This window comes from Apiospora aurea (assembly GCF_038362705.1).
Source record: "Apiospora aurea strain CBS 24483 chromosome Unknown utg000006l_segment0_segment0, whole genome shotgun sequence".
Lineage (NCBI taxonomy): Eukaryota > Fungi > Ascomycota > Sordariomycetes > Amphisphaeriales > Apiosporaceae > Apiospora > Apiospora aurea.
This window is the reverse complement of record NW_027117393.1, coordinates 4,149,619-4,164,881: the sequence shown is the minus strand read 5'-3', so window position 1 is coordinate 4,164,881 and position 15,263 is coordinate 4,149,619. Positions and strand designations below refer to the sequence as shown.

The 15,263-nt window shown below is 53.7% G+C and overlaps 5 protein-coding genes across 5 annotated transcripts; 2 read left to right on the top strand and 3 right to left on the bottom strand.

The window, feature by feature from the left end:
* Positions 1-1,102: 1,102 nt before the first annotated feature.
* On the top strand, positions 1,103-2,654 carry PG986_009874 (uncharacterized protein; the record flags this gene model as incomplete). The annotated part of the gene is made up of 6 exons (XM_066846096.1): positions 1,103-1,299; positions 1,429-1,489; positions 1,553-1,679; positions 1,814-2,430; positions 2,506-2,525; positions 2,618-2,654. 6 exons carry the CDS (start codon positions 1,103-1,105, stop codon positions 2,652-2,654), a joined length of 1,059 nt encoding a protein of 352 aa, XP_066698494.1.
* A 309-nt stretch (positions 2,655-2,963) lies between these two features.
* On the bottom strand, positions 2,964-4,301 carry PG986_009873 (cytochrome-c oxidase assembly protein; the record flags this gene model as incomplete). The annotated part of the gene is made up of 4 exons (XM_066846095.1): positions 2,964-3,007; positions 3,176-3,642; positions 3,732-3,791; positions 4,039-4,301. 4 exons carry the CDS (start codon positions 4,299-4,301, stop codon positions 2,964-2,966), a joined length of 834 nt encoding a protein of 277 aa, XP_066698493.1.
* A 499-nt stretch (positions 4,302-4,800) lies between these two features.
* On the bottom strand, positions 4,801-6,521 carry PG986_009872 (uncharacterized protein; the record flags this gene model as incomplete). Its single annotated transcript, XM_066846094.1, has 3 exons — positions 4,801-5,743; positions 5,795-6,224; positions 6,290-6,521. The coding sequence occupies 3 exons, from the start codon at positions 6,519-6,521 to the stop codon at positions 4,801-4,803; spliced, it is 1,605 nt and encodes a 534-aa protein (XP_066698492.1).
* A 2,158-nt stretch (positions 6,522-8,679) lies between these two features.
* On the top strand, positions 8,680-9,581 carry PG986_009871 (Vesicle transport V-SNARE protein; the record flags this gene model as incomplete). The annotated part of the gene is made up of 3 exons (XM_066846093.1): positions 8,680-8,859; positions 9,006-9,415; positions 9,494-9,581. The coding sequence occupies 3 exons, from the start codon at positions 8,680-8,682 to the stop codon at positions 9,579-9,581; spliced, it is 678 nt and encodes a 225-aa protein (XP_066698491.1).
* A 490-nt stretch (positions 9,582-10,071) lies between these two features.
* On the bottom strand, positions 10,072-13,890 carry PG986_009870 (uncharacterized protein; the record flags this gene model as incomplete). Its single annotated transcript, XM_066846092.1, has 1 exon — positions 10,072-13,890. One exon carries the CDS (start codon positions 13,888-13,890, stop codon positions 10,072-10,074), a length of 3,819 nt encoding a protein of 1,272 aa, XP_066698490.1.
* Positions 13,891-15,263: the final 1,373 nt, after the last annotated feature.

Genomic DNA, 15,263 nt, shown 5'->3' with positions numbered 1-15,263 from the left:
GGACCGGATATCCCTCTGCAGGACCTCGAGAAATTGCGAAAAAGGCGAAACAAGAGCGCATACCTGACCTGACATATGTGTGTGTGGGTGGTATCGAAACCCATTCCACCACTACCTACATACCCATTTGCCAATGCAGGTCGGGGGTTTGTTTTCTCGCGCCCGCAGCTCACCATCTCCTCGCCCTCTCGCCCTCGCTTGGCTCGGCTGTGCCATTGGTGCATCCTGCGTCCTTCTTCCTTCGCTTAGCCAGGTGCATGACATGGACCTACCTTTGGACCTACCTTCGATGCAGCCATGCCCGCGCGGCCGCAAGCATTTGCATGCCGGAAAGGGAACGTTCTCACCCCAATCCGGTAGGAGACGATGTGTAAGTAACAGGTTGCTGTAGTTGTTGTTTTGTACTTCTTCTGCAACGTCATCTCAACCCGTCACTTCATGTGATCCCGCCGACTCCTCCTTCCCGTCGGCCCGTTTGGTCTTATCATCCATCGACAGGTTGGCCCTACTTACTGTAAGTGCAAGTCGTCGGATATATGGCAATCTGTGGGAACATGGACTATTGGGTCGACACGAACCAGGCCAATATGGGCCAAAGTCGAGCCGACTCATTGCAACGGCGGAATAGTGGCCGTTGCTAGCTCGGATCCTCAGCTGAGCTCTTTTTTTTTTTTCTTTCCTTCTTTCCTTTTTCGCACCTTGCCTAGTATTAGCTCAGCTGCGCTATTCGACCCGACCAGGGGGCATGGATTGGATCCTGATCCTGGGAGGTTGGCGGGCAGTTTGGTGCCCAGGATCCAGTGTCGTCCGCCCCCATCCCCATCTTGGTTGAGACTTGCTCAATAGGAATGGGAACCGGCCGGGGATAGAGAGCGACGCTGACGATTCTTCGGCCTGCGCCGCAAAGAGTACGTACTGGGGCCCCTATACCATCCATCTATCCCCGTTTTCCGAACCCGGTCTGCTAGCCTGTGTCTCCTCTCCTCTCCTCTGTCCTTTTTTTCCCCCATATGCCGCCAAACCTGCCCGTGGTTTGTTGTTGTTCTTGTTGTTTGCTACCTGATCTGCCGGCCCGCGGAACAACGCTACCACGTCAAAAGCCATGGACGAACAGGGGCCCCGACCGCCCGGGAATGTCTTCGCACATGCAGACCCTCAACCCTCTCATTCGGCCTCGGAGCTGCCTCCGGCCAACCTTCTCAGCCCCTTCCAAATCCACCCGGTCGAGACATTGAGCGACCTCGAGGTCGACTCCGGCCGTTCCGACTCGGACTCCGCAATCGGCTCCGAGATCTCATCGTGAGTCCTTGAGCCGCAAGAGGCCATGCGCCCTCACGAAAAGCCAAAGGGGGGGCAATCCTGGCTGACCATTCATGCCGTCGCGTCCAGCATGTCAACGTCGATAAGCACATCGGATTACCAGTTCAGATTTGAGGATGGCCGACGATATCAGAGTTCCAATGATAAATATCATCTACCGAATGACATTGTACGTTGCACATGCAGGTACCGACATATACACGTCGCACAACAGCTGACTCGCAGCTTGCAGCGGGAAATGGATCGCCTAGAGCTGCAGCACCTTTTGTGGATGGAATTGCTTGGTGGCCGCCTCCATCTCGCACCGCTGCAGAAGATCAACGTGACACATGCTCTGGACGTCGGCTGCGGTACTGGCAGTATGCAACCACCCTTTTTATATTCTCTTTCTTATTTTCCTTCTGTATACCCTCGCCTGAGACACCGTAAAAGAAGGGCATGCACGATGTCTATTCGGTCCCGTAACTTACATGATCATCGCGGCAACCAACAGACTGGACGATCGAGTTCGCCAACCAGAATCCAGACGTGCAGGTCATCGGGACGGACCTGTCGCCGATTCAGCCTGACTACGTGCCGGTGAACTGCACGTTCTACATCGACGACGCAACCAAGGATTGGTCCTTCCACCAGCGCTTCGACTACATCCACGTGCGTATGCTGACGTTCGGCATCACCGACTGGGAAAACTTTATCGACCAGGCCTACCAGTACCTGCAGCCGGGCGGCTTCCTCGAGCTGCAGGAGTGGGGTGTGCCGCTCGAGAGTCCCGACGGCTCTCTGAAGGAGCACCACGCTCTTCACCGCTGGACAGAGATCATGGACCGCGCCTGCAAGAGGATCGGCCTCGATATCCGTTCCGCGGGTGAGCACGCGGACCGTATGCGCTCCCGAGGTTTCGACCACGTCGTCGAGCGCCGTCTGGGTGGGCCCATCGGCCCCTGGGCCAAGGGCGAGCGCCAGAAGCGCATTGGCTGGATGGGACGCCGCGACCTCGAGGATGGTATCGACGGTATGAGCAGTAAGCTTTTCAAGCTGGTGGACTGGGGCAGCGACAAGGAGATCGCGAACTTCCTGAGTGAGGTGAAGGCTGATATTAACAATCCCCACGTAAGTGTCGCCCCTTGAATTCTGCCATTCGCCGATACTAGGGGACGACATTGCTAACTGATGTCCGTCTTGCAGATCCATGCTATTGTGCCATTGTAAGTAGACGAAACTAGTCAAAACCACGCCCCCATCTATCAGAAACTGATGCTTCTGAAACCCGTTCTTGATATACTAACCTACCTCCTAGAACCGTCATTGTTGGACAGCGACCTTTTGATAGCTAATGGAGATATATGTATATACTGAGTTGTGTATAAGAGAGATGGAATATATCAATGGCCTCACGGTAAATACTACCATGTTTTTTTTGGCACACGGCGATCACTCCTCTGTAGATGGATAAGTAGTACATACTTCGAAGGAAGCAAACGTAAACTAAGGGGATTGGGGGTGCGTATATATGAAAACGTTCAGTTCGTGCGTTGGGTATGCATTTCATCGTTGATACATACGTCGTCTGTTACAATATATCTATGGTACATATAAGTATAGTTACTCTGCTTAGGTTCTCTCCGCGGAACCCCCATATTTATTTATACACCAGTCTGGATGTTTCCGTGATCATCATACCGCGCCTCTGTAGTTATGACAGTTAGCACACATACATCTCATTTGATATCCAACCTAGCTCTCCTTGGCTAGTCTTACGATATACCCCAATGGGGAGGGGAAAGAAAGTGCTGCTTGCTCTCTACTCTCGGCTGCGTGGAGTACAGCAAAGGGGGGGAAAGGAAAGGAAACTTACTAAAGAAGGTGTAACTCAACGTCACCGTCTCGACGCCGCGCATATTGAGATCATTCAGCATATCCGGGTCGAGGTAAAAGAAGACGGGCATGTCGACCGTCTCGCCGGCGTTGAGGCGCTGCTCCTCAAAACAAAAACACTGGATCTTGGAGAAGTAGGGCGCGGTCTGGGCGGGGGTGACGCTGTAGGTGGCGACGCCGATGATGTCCTTGTCGGAGGTGTTGGTGGCCGTGTAGAAGGCGAGGGCGGTCTCGCCGGGCAGGACGCGGACCTCGCGCTGCTGGGGCGTGAACTTCCAGGGCAGGATGTCGGAGACGGAGGCGTTGAAGGTGACGCGGATGCGCTTGGCGTCGGTGACGGGGACGAGGCGGGAGGCGGGGTCGAAGTTGGGGTCCGAGGGAGCCCGTGGCGCCGCCGTGGTTCGGGGCGCGGACGGGTTGGCCGCCCCAGCCGGTGGTTTGGCAGATCTGTGGAGAGGAGGAAGAGAGCCAAGTCAGGCTCCTTGGTTCTGGCAAGAGCGAGGGGGGAGTTGGAGAGTCGGCTTACCATTTTGTACATGGGCACGCTTCCGTAGGAGAACGCTACCGTTCCCAGGATGACGCTCAGTGTATAGTACCTATCCGAACCCCGAGAGTCAGCCAGCATTCGAGTGTGTTCGACTGGACCGTATGTCCCTCCACAGCCTCAATTGTCGCAGCCACAAATAAGCCTTCTTCTTCTTCTTCTTCTTCGGAATCATCCCAGACGAAGAACGAGGCCTCGGCAGATCCAACTCTTTTCTTCATTCTCTCGTTCTTCCGTGGCTCTTCCCAACGCTCCTTCGGACCCAATTGCATATGTAGAGGTAGCAAGAGCACACCTACATAGTCGTCCGGTTCTTGTACCGGTAAAACTCGTGCAACTTCTCCATCCGAGCCCCGTGTGCATCCTGCGCCGCCTTCTGGGGCGCACTATTCCAGACCGTCCGCCGTTGAGCGCCACCGCCAATCTGTGTCTTTTGCTGTCCGCGACCGGCGTTCAAAGCCCTCCGGCATGAGGAACAAGCCCATCGCGAAGTGGCTGCTGTCGACGACTGCTGGAATGTGTTGCGCAGCGACGCCGCTATCGTTCGAGGGAAGGCGTTCATATTTGGATGGTATGTCGATCTGTGTCGCCTCAATCGCCGTCTGCCACCAGTCGTCTTGGTCGCCTCTTGAAACGGAACGGAACGGCGGGGTTCGTGCTGTTCTACCGAGGGCAATTGGAGTCGCCGTCCAAGGAGTGATGTCGTTCGATGATCGCTAGATACTGCTGTGCCCGGGAGGGAATTATTTTTGGGGTACCGGCCAGTAATGGAGCCAGCTTGCAGGGGTAGCTTCTTTAAAAATTCGGGGTCTGGCGATCTGCAGACGCCGACCGAGTGTACCTATTGGCTAGCCTAACAGGAAAGAGTACTTGTGTTCCGTCCGCCTGGGACAGAGACAGCCGGTCTTGAGCAACAACTCGATGACGCCTGCAACATGGGACGACAGACCACGATATCAATGCGACGCGACACCTTGTAAACAAGTAATGCTGTTATTTCCATTCTATATGTGCGCATGATGTGATATATAATATATACAAAAACGCCAGCCCAGCCCAAGTTATGCCCTTTTCCTGTCCCCGTTGACCAATGCTCGCCTGTTCGACCTGTTCGTTGAGTTCGTAATGCGCTTGGCGTTCGTTGGTGTAGTAAACCCCGAAAACACTCGCTCGAATATCTGCACCACAAACACCTGGATCAAGAGGATTATCACACGCAACAGATGATCTCTCATGCCTATCCGCGGTTGACGGCCACGGCTGTATGTAGAGTCCACAAACTCAAAGGGCAGCTTCGCCCCCAGATGTTCCATCGCAACGTGCAAGCCGCTGCTAAAGCCATCTTCGTGGAACCCGTACTTGGTCCACGCACCGGCATAGCTGATGCCACGCTTGTTCTGGATGCGGTGGAGCTGGTTCTGGGCCCGGACTGCTTCGGGGTTGTACACGGGATGAGAGTACGAATATCGTCCTTGTACCGTCTCACTCCTCGGCTCCTGGAGAGGGTTGAGTGTTACTAATACGTCGCCGAAAGGTCCCCTTGGGATGTGCTGGAGGATGTTCATGTTATATGTCAACGACACCTTGTCGACGTCCCGGCCGGTCCATGGGTTCGAAAGGGTGAGGTAGTTCCAGGCGGTCCATGCCTTCTGCTGCGCCGGGAGATGTGCTATGTCTGAATGCAGTACCGCCGTGTTTTCGGATGTCTTAAATGCCGACATGATGGCTTTCTCCTCTGGTGTGGCTGATGGGCCAATGATCTGGTAGGCTTGGTCTCCATGGGTGGCCAGGATGACATGGTCGAAGGCCTCCATCTTGCCGTTTTCGAAGTGCAGGCGCACCCGACCATCATCGTCGTTGGCAACATATTTGACGGCCGTATTGAGAAACAGGTGGTTTGTGGGGAACCCTCTCACAACCGCATCGATGTAAGACTTGGCTCCATACTCCAAGGTCAGCCAGTCTGGCCGCGCAGCAACCGTGGATAGTAGATGGTGATTCCACCTAGTCAAGTTAGTTTAAAGCGTATTGTTGATTGAGATCAGGTTCACTTACATGAACCGCACCAACGTCACTGCAGGAAACTCGAGGCTGCATTTGTCCGGGCTGGTGCTCCACACGGCCGCCGTCATGGGAAGCAAGTAATCGCTTTTGAATGCTTCCGAATAGCCCTCCCTGTCGAGATATTCGCCAATGGTGGTCGTCTCGTCGACAACACCTTTGGTGCCACCGACACCATTAGTTTTGACTTGGTTGGGGCCATCAACGTCGATTTTTAGCAGGTCCAGGGCGAACTGGTTGAACCGGACAATGTCGAAAATCATCCTCCAAAACCGGGGCGAGAAGAGATTCCACCTTTGGCAGAAGATGGCATCCAGACTGGTCCCAGCCCACTCGAACTTGCCCCGGTCCCTGGAGACACTGAAGGTCATTTCCGTCGGGATGGTCGGCACACGGACCTTCTTCAGGAAGTTGATGAAGTTGGCTGTGTGGTGTTAGTGCTTCTGTATCTCGAGCGACAAGTCACGGGTTACGGCCGGGCGGGCTTACGGTAGGTGGCCTCGTTCAGGACGATGAAGCCCGTGTCTACGAGACATCGGAACTTGTCCTGCTTCCACTCGACTGTATTGGTATGGCCGCCGAGCCGGTCGGCGGCCTCATAGAGGTATACATCGTGGTGCGTCCGATTCAGAGCCCATAGCGATGCTATACCGGCCGAGCCGCTCCCGACTATAGCGACTTTCTTCCTGGGAACCCAATTAGTTGATGATGTCATGGGCATTTGGGACAAAACAGTTTGACTGTGTGATGGGAGGAACGTTGAAGACCGAGTCAGAAACGGCGTATATAGCCAGGTGCTAATACTGCAGGGCTGGGAAAGGGAACTAAGGACTAAGGCAAGGTACTGGGTGTACTGGGTGTACTGGGTCCGGATCACGAGGAAAAGGCAAAAGCCGAGGGAGGGACCGGATGGAGCAATGGACAGGAGGGCGGTGAACCGTGAGGTGAATATTCTGGAGCTGAGTCGCAGAACCCCAACTCAGTCATACGAGGTAGTACAGCGCATTATGACCGTCGCGCGTCAATGGCGGCGGGAGCTGAGGCGGGCAGCGGGCGGCGGGAGGACTGCTGCCAACATCCACCGTGACCTAGCCATGCATGGAGCTGGGCCCTGGGCCCTCATCATGATGCAATGGCGGTTGCGAGACACCAGATAAAGCCTGGGGAAACTTACATTGATTGGCTCTGATACATCTTGGACCTGCGCGAATCAAAAAGCTCCGTGAAGTGTCGGACGAACGATAGCAAATGCAGCAATGGTTGCACAATTGGCAGATAGATTTATGTGTTATGTCAAGTAGATAGACTGCCAGTGACGATGGATGAAAGGGAGCTGACTGAACCGCGACAGCTTGCTGAATGGAATTTGGAGCTGGGAGCTGGAACTGGAGGCTGGAGGCCGGAAGCTGCTTAGCTTGACACAAGTGCACAAGAGCTCCTGCCCGGATTGAAACAGGCTCCCATCGTCGGACCCAGCGACCTCCTTTTCGTGGGTCGGCCAGAACGGGTCGACAGGCACTGCCCAGGCGCTCGGGCGCCGAGTCTTCAGTTCAATTAATAAAAAAGCATGTGAAGAATCCATTGTTTCGAACATGGACGGCCATGCTGCATGCATGCATGTATGTTCACAGATAAGAATACTTCCATCGACGTTGGCAAAACGGTCAGTGACGAACGCCACCACCGATGCAAGTTGTTGGTGATGGTAGCACAACATAAAGACTTCTTCTCTTCCCGATTCCCGGCTCGACGCTGCGCAATAACAAGAGTCTACCGATAGAAAGAAAAGGATCGACAATATATCTTTTCTCACGCCAAAGAAATCCCCAATCAGGCAGGAGACCATGGCAAAGGCGATAGAGGGAAAAGGGACAGACAGGACGCTTTGAATTCTGGCTGCCGCACTTAACGAGTCTCTCCTGATTACGCGGCAGCACAGACTGCATGCTGCTGCTTTGCTAACTTTATTGGCAGGTGCAAAGTGGTCCTGGTCCTCACGCATTTACAAATCATTCTCATTTGATTTCAGGAAATGTCGGCGCTCAACGGGATCGAATACTCAGAAGCGACAAAAGTCACCTAACATCCAATTCTTAGAAGCTCCATGCTTTGTCTGCCCGGCTAATTCAACTTCATGTCCGTGAGAAAGAGGACAAGAAGACGGTTTTCTGTAATACCGGGGGTCAACTTTCATGGAGAGGAAAGGAAAGAGAAATCCCAAGCGGCCGGTGCAGAAGCTCGAGTTTTCTACTGCCAGGAGCCCATGGTGGGACACGTGGCTGGCTGGCTTATGGTTCTCTGTCAGCCTCTCTGCCTCTCCGTCTCTCTGCCTCTCGGTGGCTGGTGGCTGGCTGGTGGCTGGGGAAATGGAAGAGGCTAGGCTAGATCCAATCTCGACGGAGGCCAGACCCTGTTCGTTTGTCAGGAACTTGCATCGACCGTGTGGAGTTGGTTTCAATGCAAGCAGCGGGTTCAATTCTTATGCACCAAGCGCTAGGTTTGTAGGTAAATGCTATTGCCATGTCGACAATTGCCTTGCCAGATAGCGCATAATATGCCAGTATTCGCTATAGTCGGACCCTTCAATATGCGATTATCCCGTATGCTTGATTACCGCATTGTCCGCCCGACTGAAGTTACCCAGGCTACATCATCCATCGACAACGACACATGACAATCCCATTGCGCCAACGAGTAACAACGACTCCAACCACCAGGCAACAGAATAGATAGTTGGGTTTTTCTTTTCCCATTTCCTGTTAGCGTATATCTTCAGATTTCGGCGACGACGTCAATCTCGAACCCCTCGAGCCCGATCGATCCCTAAAAACGAAACCGAAACGAGCCGAGACTGCCCGTGCAGCCAGCCGCCGCCCATCATGGCCAACCCCCTCGACACCGACGCCGGCTCCGAGCTGTTCAGCAGCTACGAGGCCGAGTTCAAGCTCGTCCAGGCCGACCTGACGCAGAAGCTGGACCAGATCCCCGAGCTGAGCGGCGAGCCGCGAAAGGCCGCCATCAGCCAGGGAGAGCGAGCGCTGGAGGAAGCCGATGAATTGGTACGAACAGAATCCTCGAATCGACCCCATCATCATCATCATCATCATCATCACCATCACCATCACCATATACCTGGCTCCGCAATCGAAATCCGAAACTCGATTTATATATAAGAGATGACGTTACTGACTGGATTGAACAACAGCTAGGAGCAATGCGCCTAGAAAAAGCCAACATCCCCTCGGCCTCGCGCACCAAGATCAACCAGCGCTTCCGCAACTTCGAGACCGACGTCGACAAGTACCGCCGCAAGCTGCGGTCCCTGGCCGACGACCGCGCCGCCCTCTTCGGCTCGCGCTACACCGACGAGCCCGCGTCGGACGCGCAGGCCGAGCAGCGCCAGCAGCTGCTCAGCGGCACCGACCGCCTCGACCGCAGCACGCAGCGCCTGCGCAACTCCCAGGCCCTCGCCCACGAGACCGAGTCCATCGGCGCCAGCACCCTCGCCGACCTCCACACCCAGCGCGAGCGCATCTCCCACACCGGCAACATGCTCATGGAGAGCGAGGGCTACGTCGACCGCAGCGTCAAGACGCTGCGTGGCATGGCGCGTAGGTAATGGACTTTGGCCCTTCCCCCTACAAAGCGAGACAAGGACAAAGAGGGCAGCTTTTACTGACAACAAACTCGCAGGATGGCTACAAATCGGATAATCACGATTGCTATTATCACCATTTTGGTTCTTCTCATTTTCGCCGTCATCTACAGCAAGTTCAAATAGACGCAGGAAGCAGGCAGCGCCAAAGTTCTGGAGAGCGAAAGGCAGAAGAGGAACCATTGAGACGATAGGGACCAAGTCCTCAGGAAGGGGGTCGTTTACGAGATGTACTATTTTTGGGAGTTCAGGAGTTCTTGGGTGTAAAGAAGACCATGCCCGTCGTTCACGTACATACATATATAATCAGCATCAGCATTGTGGATCACTAAATTCCATTTTGTTTGAATGAATCTCAAAAACTTTTGTTTTTCTCGTATCCTTCGCCGTACCAGTACTCCTTACAATGAAAGGGAAAACCCAAGCAAGTAGCCTCGTAAACCCGAAAATGCAGATAGAGAGAAAGACGATCTATGTGGAAAGATACATGAATAGAAATAACCCCAGGAACCCAAGTTACGTCGACAGGGAGGGATATCTAACAAGGCGCCCCTAATTCGGGCCAGCCATAGACTATGGGTATCAACAACTCAACATGGCCCTGACCTTGTGCGCATTACCTGCGGCCGCCTCGTCGGTTGAAGGCAGGCTTTCCCACCTTGCCACCACCGCGGGCAGAAGGCCCATGCCTCTTATCCTCACCAAGAGCGCGTCGGCCACCGCCGGAAATGCCTCCTCTGCCTCCCCGGAAGCCGCCGCCACCACGGCCACCTCCCCGAGAGTCGCCTCGGTCTCCGCCTCTGCTGCCTCCTCGGAAGCCACCACCTCCGCGCGACCGGGGGCTGCCACGGCCCTTGTTGACTGTCTTCCGGATGGTGGCGACTTCCTCCTCGTCGACCTCCATCTCATCGTCATCATTGCTGCGACGGTTGCTGAACTTGAGGCGGCCACGCTGACCACGGACACCAACGTCTTTGCCGCGGAGAGCCGCAACGTAAGCGCCAACACCGCTATCACCATCGCCGTGAGCTGGCGTGTCGATGACCATGGCGTCGTCCTCGTCGCTGTCTTGTCCCAGGATAAGCTTGCCGTCCATGTCGGTCTTGGCCTTAGTCCTGCCAGCTTTGCGCATCTTGACGGGCTTGGTAGACGATATGCTGGCCAGCGCCCTCTTATCCAAAAGATCGAGGGGCTCATCCTCATCTTCCATGATGTAGGTGTTGCCGCCCTTCCTTCCTTTCTTGGATGCGGCACTGCTCATATCGTCGTCCGACTCGGCCTCGGCCTCGGAATCGTCACTTGAGTACAGGGCCTCATCGTATTCGCTCTCGAACCGACCCTTCTTCTTTCCGTTGGTCTGCTCTTCATTGTCGTCATCGCCTTCGCCCTTGGCGGCATCCTTCTTCCGCTTGCTGCGCTCCTTCGATTTGCGAATGTTGTTGATCAGCTTGCGGTCCTCTTCGGGGCAATGCTTGTTGATGACATCTACACCAAAGCGTCGCACCATACGCTCCAAGATGTGCTTGACCTTCACCCTGAAATGACTCTTGTGGCCATGCGACCAGACTAGTAAGTTCGGAACCATGGTGGCCAATTTGGGAAGCATCATTTCTGTTGGTAGGCTGATGACGCAAACCTTAACGAATCCGAGAACGCTCCTGACAATCTCCCTGTTGTTGGAAGTCAAGAAGAGATCCAGTGTTGAAACCAATTCACTGAGCATTTCGTTGCTGAGCGACTGGCGGAATTCGTATAAGATGCGAGTAATGGCCGTGATGGTGGCAGAGATCATGTGCGGAGTGCTACCTGCCAGACCAGCACTGACCATGGTGAAGTATTCCATAATACTGGCCTTGCCTGGCGGAACATCCTCCGGCATGCCCGGGATCTTGTTGTTCTGAATCGGCTTACCCTCGGATTCCTCGAGCTTCTCGCCCATAATCACAAGGAGCTCAAATGCAGAAGTTCTTGCTCGTTCGTTGTTCTCTCGGCAGCAGATGACAACCTCAGATAGAACAGCTGGGATGAAATGCAATGAGCTGTCAGGGATGAACGGGATCATGCAAGTAATGGCGGCAAGTCGCTCTCTTCGAGCAGGCACGGAGCATTTCTCAGCACTGGATAATAAGAGACCCTGCAGCTCGTCGAACCGTTCTTTGAGCGCAACCTGCCCGTTCTCGGAGTCTGCCAAGCGCGGGATAAGCTTGTATGCCTTCTTTTGGAGCTGAGGATCATCGTCCTTGACAATAATAAGAGACGCGATGTTGAAGAGTGCAGCAAAGCTCTGGCGCGGCAGATATGCAGACATCGTAATGACGAGATCCATTAGTGTTTGGCTCGTTGAGGGTCCTTGTTCCTTCTTCTTCTTGTCAGCTCGGGCTGCTAGAACAGACGAGGCGGCGATTTCTTGCTCTTTGGCGGCTTCGGTCAGAGCATTTGCAAGCATTTCGCTGACACGGTCAAACGTTTCGACAAGCTCGTTCTCGGGGGTGATGCTCAAGTAAGCGTTGATTGTTTGCAGGATGGGGCCCCTCGACTGGGGCAGAGTCTGGCTATACACGTTGAACATGACCGCTAGTAAGTTACTGGCGAAGGTGCCGAGGTAAGCCAGGTTCTTCTTAGCATCTTCCTTCGAGACTCTGCTCTGGAGAATCATGTCTTCTTCCTCCTCAATTGCGGTGATTGCCTGGTTGGATTCGACAAGGGCTCTCAGCGCCCGGCAAACATCCAGACGCAGATCAACCTGCTGATAAAGCAGATTGGCCAGCATTTCGGCGAATTCCTTATCAAAAGCCACCGTCAGATCCAGTGGCAGATCGCAGTACCCAGGGAGGATAGACCACGTCTGGTGCACAAGCGTTTCGTAGATCTTGGTCTCCATAGTCTTTGGTGCGTCGCCATGGTCAAGTACTTTCTGGAACATGGTTTCGCTCAAAGGAATGAACTCGCTCTTGAAGTGTTGAAGATTGGTGTTGCTTGTGTAGTCGCGCAGAATAGGCAATAACCAAGCCCGACCTGCTTGGCCCTTGACGGGCTTCAGGAGGTTGAGAGGCAGTACGCTGAGAACGGCTTCTGGGCCCATGGCTCTGATAGCCTTTCCAAGCACCTCGTCCGCTTCCTTCTTACCCATGAACGAGTCGTTACCACGGATCTCGCCAACAGATTTGGCAAGGTTCAGGAGCATCGGGTTTGCCCGCCACCTCAGAGAATCGTACATGGCACCAAATACGTTGAAAGTCTCCATCCAGGCAGCCTGAAATTTGACACTCAGCAGATTCTCGGCATGCTTTGCGATCTTCTCCAGGGTCTTTTCGTCGAAGATGGACGGCTCGAGGATGACCTGGTTAGGTACGCATGTGGCAACGAATGAAATGAGACACTCTGATGCAGAGACTCTGATGTTATGCGACGAAGACTCTAGGAATGATGACACCATCTCGAAGAGCTCCGGGAGTTTCTGGAAAGTCTCTTCGGGCTCTAGCTGAGCAGCGACTTCGTAACCTCGCGAAAGAATGGCGATCCATGGTGGTAGAAGCTGCGTATCGTTGGACGAAGGGCGCATTTCGGAGATGATCTCGAGAAGGCGAGGAAGTTTGGCAGAAGCAGCTTCGTCGGCAGCCATACCTCCAAAGATCATCTCGAAGATGTCGAATACAGCCATGGTCATGTGCTCGTTGCCGCTCTTTGCGATACTCAGCAGGAGCTCGCATAGAGACTCGATGTTCTTGCTGGGCCATCCGCCACTGCCTGATGTAATAGTCTTGATCAGTTGCAGGGCGTGGATGAGCGCAGGGTCGTTTTCGGCGTCCTTCTTCTGCTTCTTCGAGATAACTGCCTTGTTGGCCTGCTCTGCCAAGCTTCTCATGGCAGTCTCTGCGCAAAGATCGGCAGCAGGGTGGTCGAGGGAAGGACTCGGCGGAGGGTTCTGAAGGACCTTCTTCAGGGCTTCTTGCGCTCGCTTCCGCAGCTTCGGCCGGTGGTCCAGCGACAGGTTCAGAAGACCTGCTACTGCCCGCCGGGGGCTGATTTCGTTTGTGGCAAGCTTCCATGCTGCCGCGTCTTGGGCAAGCAACAAGGACTCGAGGCAGCCGACGGACGACTTCAGCAGCGCCGCCTCAGCATCGGCAAGAAGCAGAACTGGGGCGAGGAGCTGGAGGATCTGGGTGAACTTGGACCGAAGGAGCGGCTGGGGCGCATACGGGGTGATGAGATCGAGAAGGTAGATGACGGCAGGCGTCAGTTCCTTGTTGATCTGGCCATTCGCGATCGACTGGTTGAGAAGGGCGAGCAGGGCCGCGAAATATCCTGTAGGGGTCCGCGGGGTGTCCTGCTCCTTAAGCGTTTCCTCGACGGCGTTGAGGATGACGACAGTCTGCTGTTGGCTTTGAAGATTGGGTGACCGGATCTTGTCCAGCTTCTCCTCCAAAGTCGCCATTTTGTCTGAAACAGCAACTGGCTTTCTTTGCCCAATGTCGGCGGCAATGTTGAATTGAAAGCTCTTGATACCACAAAAAAGTCGAAAAAGGTTACGATAAGCCCCACCACCCCGGCTTGGTGCGCTATCGATAAACTTATCAATGTGGCTACCACGCTACCTCTTGCTGATAATTGGAACATTTGAAGTCTTGGCTTGGCATAAATACATGGGCCAGAGTGGAGCGTCTCGTCCTTCCCCGTCGTCAAATCAGAAGTGCCATGTCTGATTGATATGGACGTTTGATGCCGCTCAACCATAATATGGTCAACGCAACCTTGCATCAACCAGCAACAGGCATGGTCACAATGAGCTGCGCGGCATGAGAAAACTCAGGACAGGCGCGTAGCTTCTGATGCATATTTCTCCCATCCAATCCCAGCTATGATCATACTAACAACTTAGTTGACATTCGCTTACACGTAGGAAGTGTGGTGAGATGCAGTCGGCGTACCCAAGTCGCATTAGATGAGTATGCCATTTGAATTAAACCTGGGCATCGCATTCGAAGTAGGTAATAGGCCAAAATTGAGCATTTCCCCAATCCAGTTGCAAATGGAACAGCTAAAGTCATAGTTCTGGCGCCTGGTCTCCTGGCTCTGCCTAATGAGAACGAATATATTAGCACTGTAGGATACTGCACAGGCATAAATCCTTATTAAACAGGCGACGAGGCATATAGTCGAGCTGCTCCTTACTCCTAGCTAAATAACAATGGGTATCGGGTATGAATAGGTACCTTATGTACCTACCTGTCTTGCATGTCGTATCAAGTCTCGCGCCAACCAAACAAATCCCCCGTATTCATGAATATCAACTGTGAATTCCCACTTTGATGCGAATAGCAGCCTTTCTGCCATCATGAGTATGAGCAACGGGTAATGTCAAATTACGTTGTTTGCTTCCGGCTCTGATACCAGGTTTCTTTGGTGATATGAACAGTACGATATTGACAAGACGCTGGAGCAACTAATACGATCAGCGTCTATCCAAGGGCCGAGAGTGAGATAGACATTTGGTAAACTTAAGCAAACGATACCATGCAGCAACTCGATTCTGTGGCCATGGTAACGCTCTTGATCATTCCACTTGATCGTTTTCCGAGTGCTGGCAGCATACCTAAGTTGGGAAGGAGCCCATAAGGTAACTACGATCCAAGGAAAGTGGTTTCCTCCTCAAGAACATGAAGTGCAAGACTCCGGGTGCTCCTTCCCTTCCATTCTTACTCCTCCATATTTCTTCAAATTTCCCCGAAGGAAGCCTGCTTGTCCCTCCTCCATCACTCTCTTCTATTCATCCGGGTTATCAGTCATTCCACTTCCCTCACATCACGA